The 14,421-nt window shown below is 39.6% G+C and overlaps 1 protein-coding gene across 10 annotated transcripts in view; it reads left to right on the top strand.

Annotated features, from left to right (window-relative positions):
- The window catches only part of ZNF609 (zinc finger protein 609), a 237,744-nt gene that overhangs the window by 157,870 nt on the left and 65,453 nt on the right, over positions 1 to 14,421 (top strand). For all 10 annotated transcript variants that reach the window (XM_033437130.2, XM_033437128.2, XM_033437132.2 and 7 more), the window contains one exon: positions 13,399 to 13,624. In XM_033437130.2, coding sequence (XP_033293021.1) covers positions 13,399 to 13,624 — 226 coding nt within the window. The remainder of the gene's footprint in view (positions 1 to 13,398; positions 13,625 to 14,421) is intronic.

The following is a 14,421-nucleotide window of genomic DNA, read 5'->3' as shown; positions in this document are numbered from 1 at the left end:
TTGAGGAACCTCCATACTGTTCTCCATAGTGGCTGCGCCAATTTACATTCCCACCAACAGTGTAGGAGGGTTCCCTTTTCTCCACACCCTGTCCAGCCTTTGTTATTTGTAAACTTTTTAATGATGGCCATTCTGACCAGTGTGGGTGGTACCTTGTAGTTTTGATTTGCATTTCTCTGATAATTAGCGATTTTGAGCAACTTTTCATGTGCCTATTGGCCATCTGTGCGTCTTCTTTGGAGAAATGTTTGTTTAGGTCTTCTGCCCATATTTTGATTGGGTGGTTTGGTTTTTTTGTTTCTGAATTGCATGAGCTATTTATATGTTTTGGAAGTTAAGCCCTTGTCATCACATCATTTGCAAATATTTTCCCCCAGTCTGTAGATTGTCTTTTCCTTTTGTGTATGGTTTCCTTTGCTGTGCAAATGGAGTATGCTTTCTATTCTTTTCTTGGGGAACTCCTTTAGGTCCACTCCGCTATGAAGTCTTCCCTGTTGCCTCTTGGCAGTCACTCCCTGGGCAGGGTACTTGCAGCCCTCTGTTCACCTCTGTTATGATTATTTGTTTAACAGTTGTCTCCTAATATAAAATGAAGTTTTGCAAGCTAGGATATAAACTTTGTGTTGACTCTGCAAATACAGGATATCTGTTTTTTCTGAGCCTTATAGAGTTCTTCATTTTATTACACTGTTGAATGGATTTGTGAGTATTACAATAAGGACCATGTTTAGTAATGAAGGCTGTAAAAATCTGTTACCTAGAATATAGCAACTCTTATTTACATTGTTGGATTTGCCTACTGCTCTACCTTGGTGAGAGATTTTTAAGGCCAGAGTTTTTTCCAATATTGAATGCTCTGATGCCTTTCTAAGTTACTCTGTTTTGGAAGCTTAACTTTACTGGCCCTTGAAAGATGAAGTGCCCTTCTCAATTTCTATAAGATTTTGTGAGCCCTGTATGTTAAGTATGTTGTACAAAATTCTAAATTTCATATAGTGTTGTTATTTGGTATTTTCACTTTTGTTGGTCTATATTAGAAGAGCTAAGCTAAGGAATTGTTGAAAAGTGAAACATAGTTTAGCAAGGCTTAACTGCCTTATTGATAGGTGTTTCAGTTCCACTTCAAAGGATATTTGTACTGGAAAATCAGAACCATATTATGATGCCACTTGAAGCAAAAAAATCATTGTATGAAACCAAGGATTTACCAAAACAAATGTGCAAATTCAGATCTAAAAAACAGATTAAAAACTCTTGAACAACCTTTGTTCTCTTTATAAAAGATGAGTTTGCTTTACCAAATTCTAAATAGCAACCACCTCCTTTCCTCTTTCACAAAGCGTCTCAATTTTTGACAGAGTTCAGTGTCTAAATCCAAATTAATCACATTGGAAATTATTGAAAGAGTTTGCACATGTAGTCAGAGATCCTTTCGTCTAGGGAATCCTGGTAGATGGGAGAGAACTATAAGACTGCAGACAGGCAAATGTCCAAATTTTCAAAATTGTAGACCATCAAACATAACTTTGAACTTTAGCTAAGTCCTAGAACAAAATGTTAAACAGATAGTTTGTGAAGTACTTGCACTCTTCTTCCTGGTCATGCCGAAGGTTTTTTGGAGTAGCATGTATAATGGAAAAGAGCACAAGCTCTAGAGTTAGGCATACCTTTGTTCAAATCCTGGCCCTGCCACTTAGTAACTGGTCATTATGGACAAATCAATTAACCTTCATGGGGCTTTGTTTATTTTCTGTCAAACAAAGCATCATCTGCTTCATAGGAGTGTAGGAGATTTACTAAGATAACTCTGGTGCACAGTAGACACACAGTAACTTCTGATTATCTTTCCTTCACCTCTTGATGCTTTCCCTTACCCAGTGCAATTTAGCTTCTGTGCCTTACCCTTTCCTGCAATTTCAGCTTGCACAACGGCAGCCCATTTTCTTCTTGAAACTTCATTTTCCCTTGACTTCTTGTGACACCATTCAGTTTGGGTTCTCACTTCTTTATTATTGCATGGGTTCTAGAGCCAAATTGCCTGAGTTTGAATCCCAGTTTTATCACTTGGTAGCTATATGACCTTGGCCAACTTACCTAGCCCATATAGCTTTAGTATATTCATCTTTAAAAGGAGATACAATGTTAATTACCTCAGAGGGTCATTTTGAGGAATACATATGAAATGCTTTGAAAAGTGCTTGACACACACACACACAGTAAGCAGTAATTGAAGTTTGCTTCTATCATTTAAAAACCTTATTGGATCAGATCACTTTCCTGCTTAAAACTCCACAGTGACCTTCTTTAGTATGACATGTAATCTCCCACCACTTGACCATTCCCTCCAAACTATTGTGGTTCCCTCTCAGGCCATGTATTTGGTGTTACATCTGACTAAAATAACCTAATTTTCCTTATCTTCCTGTTGAACTTACTTCTAAGACTCAGCTGAAACGTCAGCTGCCTCTCTCCCAGGTGTACACAAGTGATCTTGCCACCTTTGTACTTCTTTTACATCCTTTATGATATTTCTTTAATTACTTGTTCACATTTGTTTACCTGCCCAGACCTAGGGACAGGGATCATATTAAGATTCATCACTTGCCATAATACAGTGCTTAGATTATAGTAAGTATTTAATGTTTCTGAATGAAGAAAGGAATCCGGAAAAATAATGCTTATTAGAAACCAAATTAATTTCTAAAACATGACACTCTAAACTTTCTCTCTCTTCCCAATAGAGTTTTTGGGTGGGTAGATTGGAGTGCCTTGATTTCTTCAAGATATTTGAAAAAACCTTTTATGATATTCTTGATGACATGTCAGTGAAATGTAGACTGGATGGTGATACAGTTGGGTGACTTTATAGTTGGCTGAAGAGCTATATTTAAAGAGTATTGATCACTAGATGTTAGCTAGGTTAGTATACCACAAGTCTCTGCCATTGATCCAGTCCTGTTCAACATTTTCATTATAACTTGTGACTAAATAGAAAGTATGCATATAAATTTGTGGGTGATATATAGTGGTCAGGACTTTTTCAGTTGTGATGGAAACCTGGCTCAAGCTAGTTTAAGCAAACAAGGAATTTGTAGGTTCTCACCAGTGGAGTTCATTAGTTTCCGGCAGGGGCTCAAATAATGTCTTTGGGATTCTATCTTTGCTCATTTCTATTCTACTTTCCCCTGAATTGGCTTTTTTCTTAGACAAGCCTTCTCAAGTGTTAGGGAAAATGGCCACTAGCAGTTCCAGGTTTAGTTAGTCCTTCCAGCTTAAGGGACCAGGGGAAGAAAGAATCTCTGTAGCCTGTGGAGAACCTATTCCATGTAGTCTGAGTAAAGTTGGGCCCACTCCTATAGTGGAATGAAGTTGGGGGAATGGATTTCCCACAGGAAAGAGAAATTCCTCTACCAGAAGAAGGGAAGACATAATGAAGTCAAAACTATACTAGAATGAACCACTGCAGATGGACAGTTCAAGTACTGAATGTCTGAATAGAGATTGACAATGTCATAAAAGACTGAAAGATAGAATTAAATTGTAAGATATTGTTGTTGTTACTATTATTATCATCATTATTGTTATTGGCTAATATTTATTGAACTTTTACTGTGTCTTGGGCACTATGCACTAAGCACTTCATATTCAGTTAATTGCTACAATGACTGTATGAAATATAGGTACCCCTGATGTTTTTACAGAGCTGAGATTTCATCCAGTCTGTCTTTTAGGATGATGAGCATTTAAAGTTTAAAACAGTTACCTCCATTTTTATTACATGAAGAAATAAGGTACAGAACAGCGTATGTAGTACACTGTCATTTGTGTAAAAAGAATGAAGGGAAGGTACATATAAACAAGCAAATACATATGCATTGGGTTGATTGCTTCTGGGAAAGGAAACTGGTGGTGGTGGGTGGGGGTCAGAGGTGGAAGAGAATGTTTTCAAAGTTTGGGTAGAAAAGATCTAGGGAGTTTTAATGGCTATGAAATTCAGTATGAGCTTTCAAGAGTGACTTGACTCTTAGAATAACTAATAATGGCTACCATTTGAGATTGCCAGAATACTGTAGACATATTGCTAGGCCCTTGACATACGTTAAAGAATTTAATCTTTTAAGCCATCCAGTAAAGTAAGGGTTATTTTCTCACCACAGGGTTGGGGCGGGGTGGATAAAGTTCAGATAGGGGTTTTATTTTTATTTTATTTTTTTTTAAACTTATGTATTTATTTATTTATTTTTGGTTGCATTGGGTCTTTGTTGCTTGCGCAAGCTTTTCTCTACTTGTGGCGAGCGGGGACTACGCTTCATTGTGGTGCACAGGCTTCTCATTGCGGTGGCTTCTCTTGTTGCAGAGCATGACTTCTCGTTGCAGAGCATGGCCTCCAGGTGCACGAGCTTCAGTAGTTGTGGCACGTGGGCTCAGTTGTTGTGGCTCACAGGCTGTAAGCGCAGGCTCAGTAGTTGTGGCGCACAGGCTTAGTTGCTCCGCGGCATGTGCGATCCTCCTGGACCAGGGCTCGAACCCGTGTCTCCTGCACTAGCAGGCAGATTCTTAACCACCGTGCCACCAGGGAAGCCCTATTTTTATTTTTTATTTATTTTTTAAATATCTATTTATTTGTTTATTTGGTTGTGCTGGGTCTTAGTAATGGCACGTGGGCTCCTTAGTTGTGACATGTGAACTCTTAGTTGCAGCATGCATGTGGGATCTAGTTCCCTGACCAGGGATCGAACCCTGGCCCCCTGCATTGGGAGCGCGGAGTCTTAACCACTGTGCCACCAGGAAAGTCCCCAAATAGGGGTTTTATGACTACCTATTATAGAAAAGATTTCACCCTTGAGCGGTTAGGTTAGTTAGATGATCTTGAAGGTTTTTCCACACTATGATGTGATTTTATAATTTTGTCTTGCACATGCTCTCTAGGAACCCAAGTAGCTTTGCTGCCTAAGGTGCTTTGTTTAGACAGAATGACCTCTCATTGGAATCACCCATTGTTTCCTGTCAAATCTGTAGGTCTTATGTGGAAGTTATAAAGAATCAGTTGATATTCTGTGACCTTATATTATAGAACACAAAGTCACCTAGGAGACACTTGGGCATTGAAGCATATCTAAGCAGATGGCCATTTCCCACTTGGTTCAGTAGTGCTAAGGTGTCCATAATCAGGAGTTAACTCAGACTGTACAACACCCTTCATACCACTTTGAAGTTTTATCTCTATACCTTTAGCTTAAGTAGCAAAGACAAGGAAGACTTCTGTAGGAAAGGATGGCTTCTGGTTAATTAAGGGACCCATTTTAAAATTTCTTTTAGATAAGCCATGTTTAATTTCTGAACTACTAAATTACAATTTCAGAGAAGTCTTATACTTAGCAATTTGAGAACAAATAGGCACTAGAGGAGTGATTCCCCCTCTGCCCACAAGGGTAAGGATCAATTTTATTAGTAGTTAATGACCATCATTCTTTTGTCCGTTTTAGAAACAATTAACTGAGTGCTTTATTCTCCCATATTTTTAAAATACTCATTACTCAATTGCTGAAGTTTATTAATACCTAACTTATGAACATCCCTTACTTAAAAAATCCTTAGTCTGGATCTTAGGAGCTGTCTTACCTACTCCACTCTTGCTAATAATTTTCCCTGCCTTTGTGTCTCTTTTTCCTTCACTGTCTTTCCAAACTGTGTGGCAGACACTGTTGTTTGCCTACTGAACAGGCAGCCTCCCTCAACTTCCTTGCTACCAGAATCCCAGTTTTGTATAGGAATCAGATGGCATATGCTTCTGGAGAAGCTGAGCACTTACCCAATCCCAGAACATGAAACTTGATTAATTCTCAAAATATAGCACTCAGACCCCTAAGTATCTCTCATACCTTTTCAGAGGTCCTGCCACGTCAAAACTATTTTCATAATAATACTAAGACATTACTTGCCTTTTTCACTCTGTTGACATTTGCACTGATGGTGCAAAAGCAATGGTAGGTAAAATGGCTGACATCTTGGCAGGAGTCAAATCAGTGGCTCCAAATTGTACTAGTAATAACATTCTTAACTGCTGTGCCCTCACAGTAAAAGGTAAACATTTTTATATAGCTAGTTTCACTTTAAAATATCTTTAATAAAGCAGTAACAATTATTAGCTTATTAAATCTTGACCTTTGAGTACATGTCATTTTATATTCTATGTAGCAAAATGGGAAGTACATATAAAGCACTTCTTCTGCATCCTGTTTGTCTCTAGGAACAGCGCTTGTGCAACTGAGTCCCAAGCTGAACTAGCCAGTTTTTTCATGAAATGCCATTTTTACTTGAGAGAACAACTAACAAATTATAGTTATTCAGACTTGGGTATTTAGCAGACATTTTCTTGAAAATGAATGAAATAAGCCTGAGACAGGCTGGGACCAGGGACCCTTTGCTGCAGTGCTTGCACCTGTCTCCTCCAGCAACAAAATACCAAGAAACTATATGGGACTAAAAATAGCTTCGTGCATGCCCAGTTGGGGCAAATTATGGACAACAAGATACAAAAAGACCAAAAACTCAACTGCCACTTCTGAAGAGCCAAGAGCAAAAAAACAGGGTACCAGGAGCAAAAGCAAGATATTGTGCATGCCCCCTGCACACACCACCACCAAAGTGGTGGACAAACCACCTAAACTATCCCTCTGGCCCAAACCCCGGACCCACCCCTACCGTTACCCCATATAAAGAACCAGCTCGCCCTGCCTCAGTGAGCAAGCCAGGGAACTTGCTACTTGTTTTTGCTCTCTCCTGCTGCAGCAGGAGCCCCAGTGAAGCCTTGCCTGAATTCCTTGTCTTGCATCTTATCAATTTCTACTGATTAGAGAAGGCCAAGAACCCTGGTTGGTAACAAGCCTATTATTCCAAGGACAACAACTGACAGTTATTTGTTGTTAATGATAAAATTTGAGCTTTCAAACTAACATTACAATTTTGGAAAATTTGTATCTACCCCCCTATGAGTTTGACACCTTACCAGTATTTTAAAGACTTTCCTGATAAGCTCAGAGACAATATTAACAAATAACACTTTTCAATATTAATGGACTATGTCAACATTTGAAAGAGCTGTCTAACTCAGTGAACCTGTATTTTCCAAATGACCAATGCATGATGTTAAAAAAAAAAAAAATCATGCACTTAAAGAAACATTCCAAGTGCAAGCTAGACCAATGGATTGTAATCTAACAGAGTACAAAAAGTTTCAGATTCCACATTGTCAATAACCTTTAAGAACTATCACTCATTGGGACTTCCCTGGTGGTCTAGTGGCTAAGACTCCGTGCTTCCCAGTGCAGGGGCCCTGGGTTCGATCCCTGGTCAGGGAACTAGATCCCACATCCCGCAACTAAAAGATCCTGTGTGCCACAACTAAAAGATCCCACATGCTACAACGAAGATCCCACGTGCCACAACTAAGACCCCATGCAGCCAAGTAAATAAAATAAATATTAAAAAATAAAAAGAACTATTACTCTTTGCATTTTGGGGTCACATCAAAGGAGAATATCCACAATTATCTGAAAACGACATACAAATCTGTGTGAGACCAGCTTTCTTTTTTTTTTTTCTTTTCTTTAAAATAAATTTATTTATTTTTTGGCTGCGTTGGGTCTTCGTTATCAATGTTATCACATGTCTAGTCTGGGTATCTACCACATAGTCAAGATACAGTTCAATCACTGCAGGGATCCCTGTGTTGCCCTTTCCTCTCTACACCCACCTTCCTTCCTCCTCCCACCAAGTGTCTCGTGTCACTTCAAAATTGTTAGCTGTTAGTTGTTTTAAATTAATTAGTACATACTAAAATCTTTCAGTTTTAATTCTGACACAGTAAATATCAACAAATATAGCCTACATAAATAAAAGCTGTGTAAGGTTCTCAATTTTTAAATCTGTAAAGGTTTCCCAAGACCTGGAAGGTGAAGAACAGCTGGCTTAAAGCAGGGAGAATCATTCCCATTTCTCCTTCCCAAGCTGCTGCAGAGCAAGATGTGGTTTGTGATGTCACAATTACAATGCTTGTGTTTTCTCATAGGACCATCAATATAAATGATGATTAGGTTCTTAAGTACAGTTAGTCATCCATGTTGGAGGATACGTTGAGACTTTTCTTTTGACATCTGTGATTCTGAATGATTCAGAGAAAGGCTTTAGCTTTCGGTTGTGTTTACTTTCCTTAAGGGGAAAGAGGATGGAGTAGAGAAGACACGTTCCAGCCGTGATGTTTTTAGGAAATGAGTATGTAAAAGGAGGTAAGAAGCGTGTTCAGGAGAGGAAGTAGTTGCAGCCAAACAGAATTTTTCTCAAATTCTTTATTCTTGAGAGCTAATTCTAGTGCTTCCTTTGGAAGCATGTAGGAATGGGAGGAGGGATCATCAACCTTGCGTGAAAAAAAATGTAGTCAGTTTCAGAGGTAGGTAGTACTTAGGTCCCTATGGTTACTCATCAGCTACAAAGTTAATAGTTTTGCTGAAGGAAAATGTGGTGCATTTCAAGCAGGCAGGAGACTGTAGAGTGAGAAGATTTGGAAGAGCAAAAGAGATGCTTCATTCAGCAAAAACCTTTGCACAGTATTGGACACTGCCATGTGATTTGTGTTATGCATTGATTTTGCTTATGAGATTTTTTCCTTTGTTCAATTTCCAGCATAATTTACTCAGTGCCACACATTGGGAGTTTTAGACAGGCTTGAATATTAGGATCGTTTGATCTGCCATCTCCTTCTCTTTACCAGAAGAGTCTTTAGGGTCTGAGCCTGAGACTCTATAGGGATCATCTCGGAGAACTCCCTATGGCTAATCTGTAGCCTTTAAATTATGTGTTCACTGCACTTGCATTTTCTAGTACACACTGGAACAGCCTTCACTGCTGACCTTGACCAGGTGATGATTGGTTAAAATTGAATGCTAAAGTAAGTCTTCTTTGAATAATAGAATATGTAGCTTTTAAGAACTGTTTGATGTTTGGCTGTGGTGCCAGCTACCACATCTTTCTTTTTCTCTTTTACCTCCTTGTCTTCTACTACAAAATGTCTGGGAAATTAACCAGAGTTACAACCAAATTCTTCTTCAAAGCAGCCCAAGTGAAATCTGGAAGCTCAGGAAACCGGCAAGCCTCGTTTTCCCCCTCTCCCCTCCTCTCCCCTCTCCTTCTTTCCTTCCTCCCTCCCTCCCTCCCTTCCTTCCTTTTTTCTTGGAGAGGCACTTGGAAAGGTACTTAGTGTTTGAAAAGGGACTGATTTCCTCCTTCACTAGTAGTTAAATGTTAAGCTCTTTGGGGATTTACTCGGAATATTCTGTTGCTTTCTGACAAGAGCTTCATGGAGAGGAAGAATTCAGATTCCTGCCTCCATCTTCAGTTATTCCATGATTTCCACCCTCCAGCCTCTCATAATAAAGATATTTCAGAATAAGCAAAAATAATCCTAAATTATTAAACAAGAATACAGTGAACTTATTTTTGTCTCAAATTGCCAATCGACAGAAGGCAGTTCAAACAATTGAGGGTTTTAGCCCCTGTGTTTTAATTTGAGAGAAATATAAATAACACAATAAACTGATAAATGGGATTTTTTAAATTACCTTTTTTTTTAATAACCCACAATAAAAACTTTGTGAGCAAATCAAGTTTACTATAATACATCAGGGTGAGTACTTATATGTTGTCCATCAATCAAGATCGTATATTACTGTTAGTGTTGCTGATGCCGAGTCACTATAAAATCTTGAAGGATCTCTGGAATTATTGAAGAAAGAGAACTTCTTATTAATATAGTATTTAGTATATTTAATGACATTCTACTTTCTGCACAGTCTTTCCTGATAAATGTGAACATTCATCTAACCATGATCCCCAGTAATCTTTCACTCTTGAATAAAAGGGAGTTTCTTAGAGCTACTGCAGTTATCAGTCGAACCAGCTCCTTTTCTGCCTTTTGACTGTGAAGGTAAAGATATCAGACTCATATTTGTGAAGGGGAGAGTCTGTCCCAAATATTTCTTTGCTACATTTTCTACCCCTAAAATTATGTTGCCGCCTTGAAATTTTTTCCCTCCATTAGTGCCTCTCAAGTGTGGGAGTGCTATTAGACTAATATCTAAAGGTGAATTGAAAAGAAGTATCATTAAAAAAATAAAGGACATGAAATATTGGGAAACTTCAGAGAGCTCCATCTTTAAATTCTCTGTCTCTTTTCAGGTTTTGTTTTGTTTTGTTGTTTACCTTCCCATGTCAGTGAAGCCCCAGGAGCCATGGTGGCACTTCTTAGCATTTCAGAATCTGAGAATTGGCCCAGCTTTTTTCATTGTCATAGTTGTTAAGGTATTTAATGACCTTAACTTTTCATATTTCTATTCCTTATTTTCCCTGCTGGCATCAGTCTCTTGACAATCCCTGCTCTTATATCCTAGGCATACAGGAAACATGGCAAAACGAGTCCTTTTTTTATTTTTATCCTCTCCTGGAGAGTGTTAAATGAAACTATGTTTGTTCCGATGAATAGTAGAATTTGAAATCCCACAAAGCCACCTAGGTTATTAGATGAATATCACAGAGCTGTTTATTATGCACTATGGCTTAATGTAGATTATAAATGTGACCAAACAGTAATTAGCAGAGCTAGATCTGTAATTAAACATTATTGCGCTGCTCCTTAGATTTCTTTTGCAAAGTAGAAGGAAACTGAACAGTAGTTCCACATCCATAGGTGGATTTCCTCACTTCTCCTCACCCTCAGAAATCTCGTTTAACTAATCAGATAGTTAAATAAAGTCATCCTCACACAAACAGAGATCCTGAACTCTACTTAGTAACTTAACTCTGATCAGTAAGTGTGGTTTGATGCATACACACATTAATCAGCTCCTCGTGTGTATTAGTTCTGTTATTCTTAGTGATCAGTTCAGCTAAGTTTCTTCTCTTCAGATGTTTTCCCGCAGGGTTTAATTTGGCAAGCTGCTTGAATGCAACAGTGGTGTTTTGTACTTATATCTTAGACGTTGTTTTCTGGGTCTGCTAGTATAGAATTGGGAGCTTAGCTTTGTCTAGATGTTAGTAGCTTATCTTTTCCCTGGCCTCCCAGCAGCACTGAATAACCTAACAGGAAATGAAACCACTTACAGAAAAGAGCTGTCTTTGATGGCAGAGTGTGTAGGTGACTCCCTGGGGACTTACCGCCTTCTCTGATTAGGATTGCTGCCTCAACCATGGGACAGGTTGGCAATAGGACTTGCTCAAGCGAGGCAATCAGAAAGTTCACAGGAGTGACCTAAAAGGTGCAGGCCAATTTCTTTGTCCAAGAAAGAGGACTTGGCAGGAATTTCTCTTGCTAGTAGAAGAAAGGTATAGAAAAGAGAACAAACTCTTAAGCAAAGGAAATGCACATACTAACTGTGAAGTTGCTTCTGTCTTAGTGCTTCCCCAAGAGAAAGAGCCAAGAAACAGAGGTGAGGCTAAGAGTAAAGATGGTCTGTATACTCTGTCTCTGATTTCCCCTTTCTAGCAACTCTCACAGGTAAAATCTCCAGGAAACTTCCTTTCCAAAGAGTTAATGAACCACCTTCTTATAATTCCTGAGAGGGCTTAATGATAGAGCCAGAGTCCAGCACTACACAGGAGTAGTAGGAAATCCAGTTCATTTTTTCTGTTGTTTTCGCCTTCATATCTGTGCTTAGAAATTTTAAAGGGTTTTTCAGGCATCTACCACATCCCAAGAAGTTTGCCAAATTGGATTATAAATGCCTGATTTTCAAGAGTACAAAAGACCAAAAATGCCTTTTGGCATTTGCCATTATGCAGAAGATTCATTAGACAGGCTTCCACTTCCATTTTATGAAAAGGGTGGAGTTAGGGAAGTACAGGGTGGATGTGTGTAACAACAAACAGATAAGGATAAGGTTTTGGCAGCTTTTCAGGGACCAGAATTGATCAGAATCAGTGTTCTAGCATTCTGTGAACTCTGATAGTGACGGTCTGCAAATACCATCACTTGACTTGTAAGCCAAGAAGTCAGAGAGCTCCCTGAAGAGAATGGATGCAGTAGCCAGATCTCAGCTTCCAGGGTAGTGTTCGAGGCCAGGAAGGTGTAGGGGTGTGTGTGTGTGTGTGTGTGTGTGTGCGCGCGCACGTGCATATATGTGTTTAAAAGGAGGGAGATGGATTACAGATAGAGTGGTGGTCATGCAGTAAACTATTTCAGAACCAGAGTTCTGTTGCAGAGCTGTCCAGCAGCTTGGATTATGGGTGCGTGTGTGCCTTGCTTTCAGTGTGGGTCTGTTGAAGGAGTACGTTCAACCTGGTCTTTCACAAGGGAAAGAGGGTCCCAATCCTTGACTCTTATTTTCTAGGTCTTCTGATTGGTATCATACTTAATCTTTAGGGAAGATCAGTCAGTTTGTGTATTGAGTGCCTTTGCATATCCCAGACACTGTTTAGTTAGGGTGTAGGCAGTATTGACTCAGAGTTGGTACTTTGTCAACCTGATAAATGCTAGGGTTTAAAGAATTAAGGGATTATTGCTTTTTATTACAATTTTTCTTTTAACTCTAGATGCGTTGCTTTCTTCTTGGCGTCTAAGTAATTGCATTCTTGTGGGAGGGTCTAGTTTTTTGAGGTAGATTGCTGGTTCTTGTGTTTGACGATAGACTGCTATAGATTGGTTTCTGGATAGTAACAGTACCTCCTGTTTCTTACATGTACACTTGATGTCAGATTCACACTCCGAAAGGCCATTCTCATTAACCAATCGCTGTTATAATCTCTGTGGGTTAGAAACCCCCGACAGGTTGCTCCCAGCCCTCCTGTAACTTTTAAGTAGATTTCCTTCTACCCAAAGATGGATTAAAGCTCTAGTCTTCCTGAAGTGGCATTCCTAGGATCTGGATATTTCTCCCTTTCTTTAATCCCACCTGTATTCTTGGATTTTATACCTGATTAATGTATTATTTGTTGAATGATAGATGGGAGGGAAGCAAAGTGGTAGCAATAGAACATGCCTCAGAAGCTGAGCCTTTTCTTTCTCATCAATCTGTGTGCTCCCTTGCTGTTGAAGTCTGGCCCTGATTCTCTTTCACTAGAGATTTTTAAATGAGACAAGTTTTTTAATACACTTTTAGCCAAGCACAGTTTATGAGGAGGGTTGTTAATAAGAAATAGAGCTTCTCCTAGTCCAGGGTGCACTCATCTAAACCACTTAGATTTGTAATGGTGTCATGAGCTAGAACTTGGAAGTGAGGACCAAAGTCTTACATTTAAAGCCCTCTGCACTCTGGCAGGAAAGGATGTAGGACTAGATTAAATACAGAGAAGTTATTTCCTATAAATATCCTCCTTGTAACTCAGCTACTACTTTCTCTTCCCCCACAGATGGAGTCCCCTGTCTCCACACCAGCAGTGCTGCCACTGCACCTTTTGGTGCCAGTGGTCAATAATGACATCGCATCCCCCTGTGAGCAGATCATGGTTCGTACCCGATCAGTTGGGGTCAACACATGTGATGTGGCTCTGGCCACAGAGCCCGAGTGCCTGGGCCCCTGCGAACCTGGGACAAGCGTCAACCTTGAGGGCATCGTGTGGCAGGAAACAGAAGATGGTAAGTGCTATGTGTGGCTTTTCCATCCCTTCTCAACCTGCTTCTGTCAACAGGGGGCTTATTGTTATAAATAATACCTAGTATTTATTAGGAGTCTCAAGTGACCATAGTTTGCTGGTGATACCTACCCAGAGGATTACAGCAAACTTGTCTGTAAAATTGCCTAGCTTCTAGGGATTGCCAGTTTTTTAAATTAATTATCTCCCCTTCATAGCTATTCAACGGTGTCGGCCCTGGTACTTAAGCAGTCATTTGATAGGTGCTGGCCATGCGGTAATTCAAACTGTGTCTATACTCTCCATTTCCCTTTCATTTTATATGGGAGAATATGAATATAAATGAACTTTTGGGTCAGGCTTGAAGAGAAAAATTAATAAAAGGGCAGCCGTGGGAGTCAAGGAAATGGAAAACAGTCACCCCTAAGTTGACTTAGTGTTGGCTCATTGGATTTGCAACTCTTGCCTTTTTTAGCACCTGGAAGTGCAGCCAGCTCCTTCCCACTGGTTGCCTCGTTGCCCAGCCACCCACGCCACTTTACGCATCTGTCACTTAGTACAGATTTTATAGGCCTAGGCAACAGGGAACTGTTTACATGGTCTTGTTTTCAGGCATCCACTCAGCAGTTGGCTCACTGTAGGGCGCTGCTGCCCAAGGCTACCATCCAGACTTCTTGTATGTTCTACTTGCCCCTGAGAACAGAATCTCTTCTGCTTTGAAAGTTTGTAAACCTGAAAAATTAGGGGTGCAAAGGGACTTAACCAGGTATTTCAGATCCCTTGGTACCATCCGCGGCAATT

The sequence above is a fragment of the Orcinus orca genome, chromosome 2 (assembly GCF_937001465.1).
Source record: "Orcinus orca chromosome 2, mOrcOrc1.1, whole genome shotgun sequence".
Taxonomy (NCBI): Eukaryota; Metazoa; Chordata; class Mammalia; order Artiodactyla; family Delphinidae; genus Orcinus; species Orcinus orca.
Note: the sequence above shows the minus strand (reverse complement) of the source record. Positions and strands in the feature narration are given on the sequence as shown.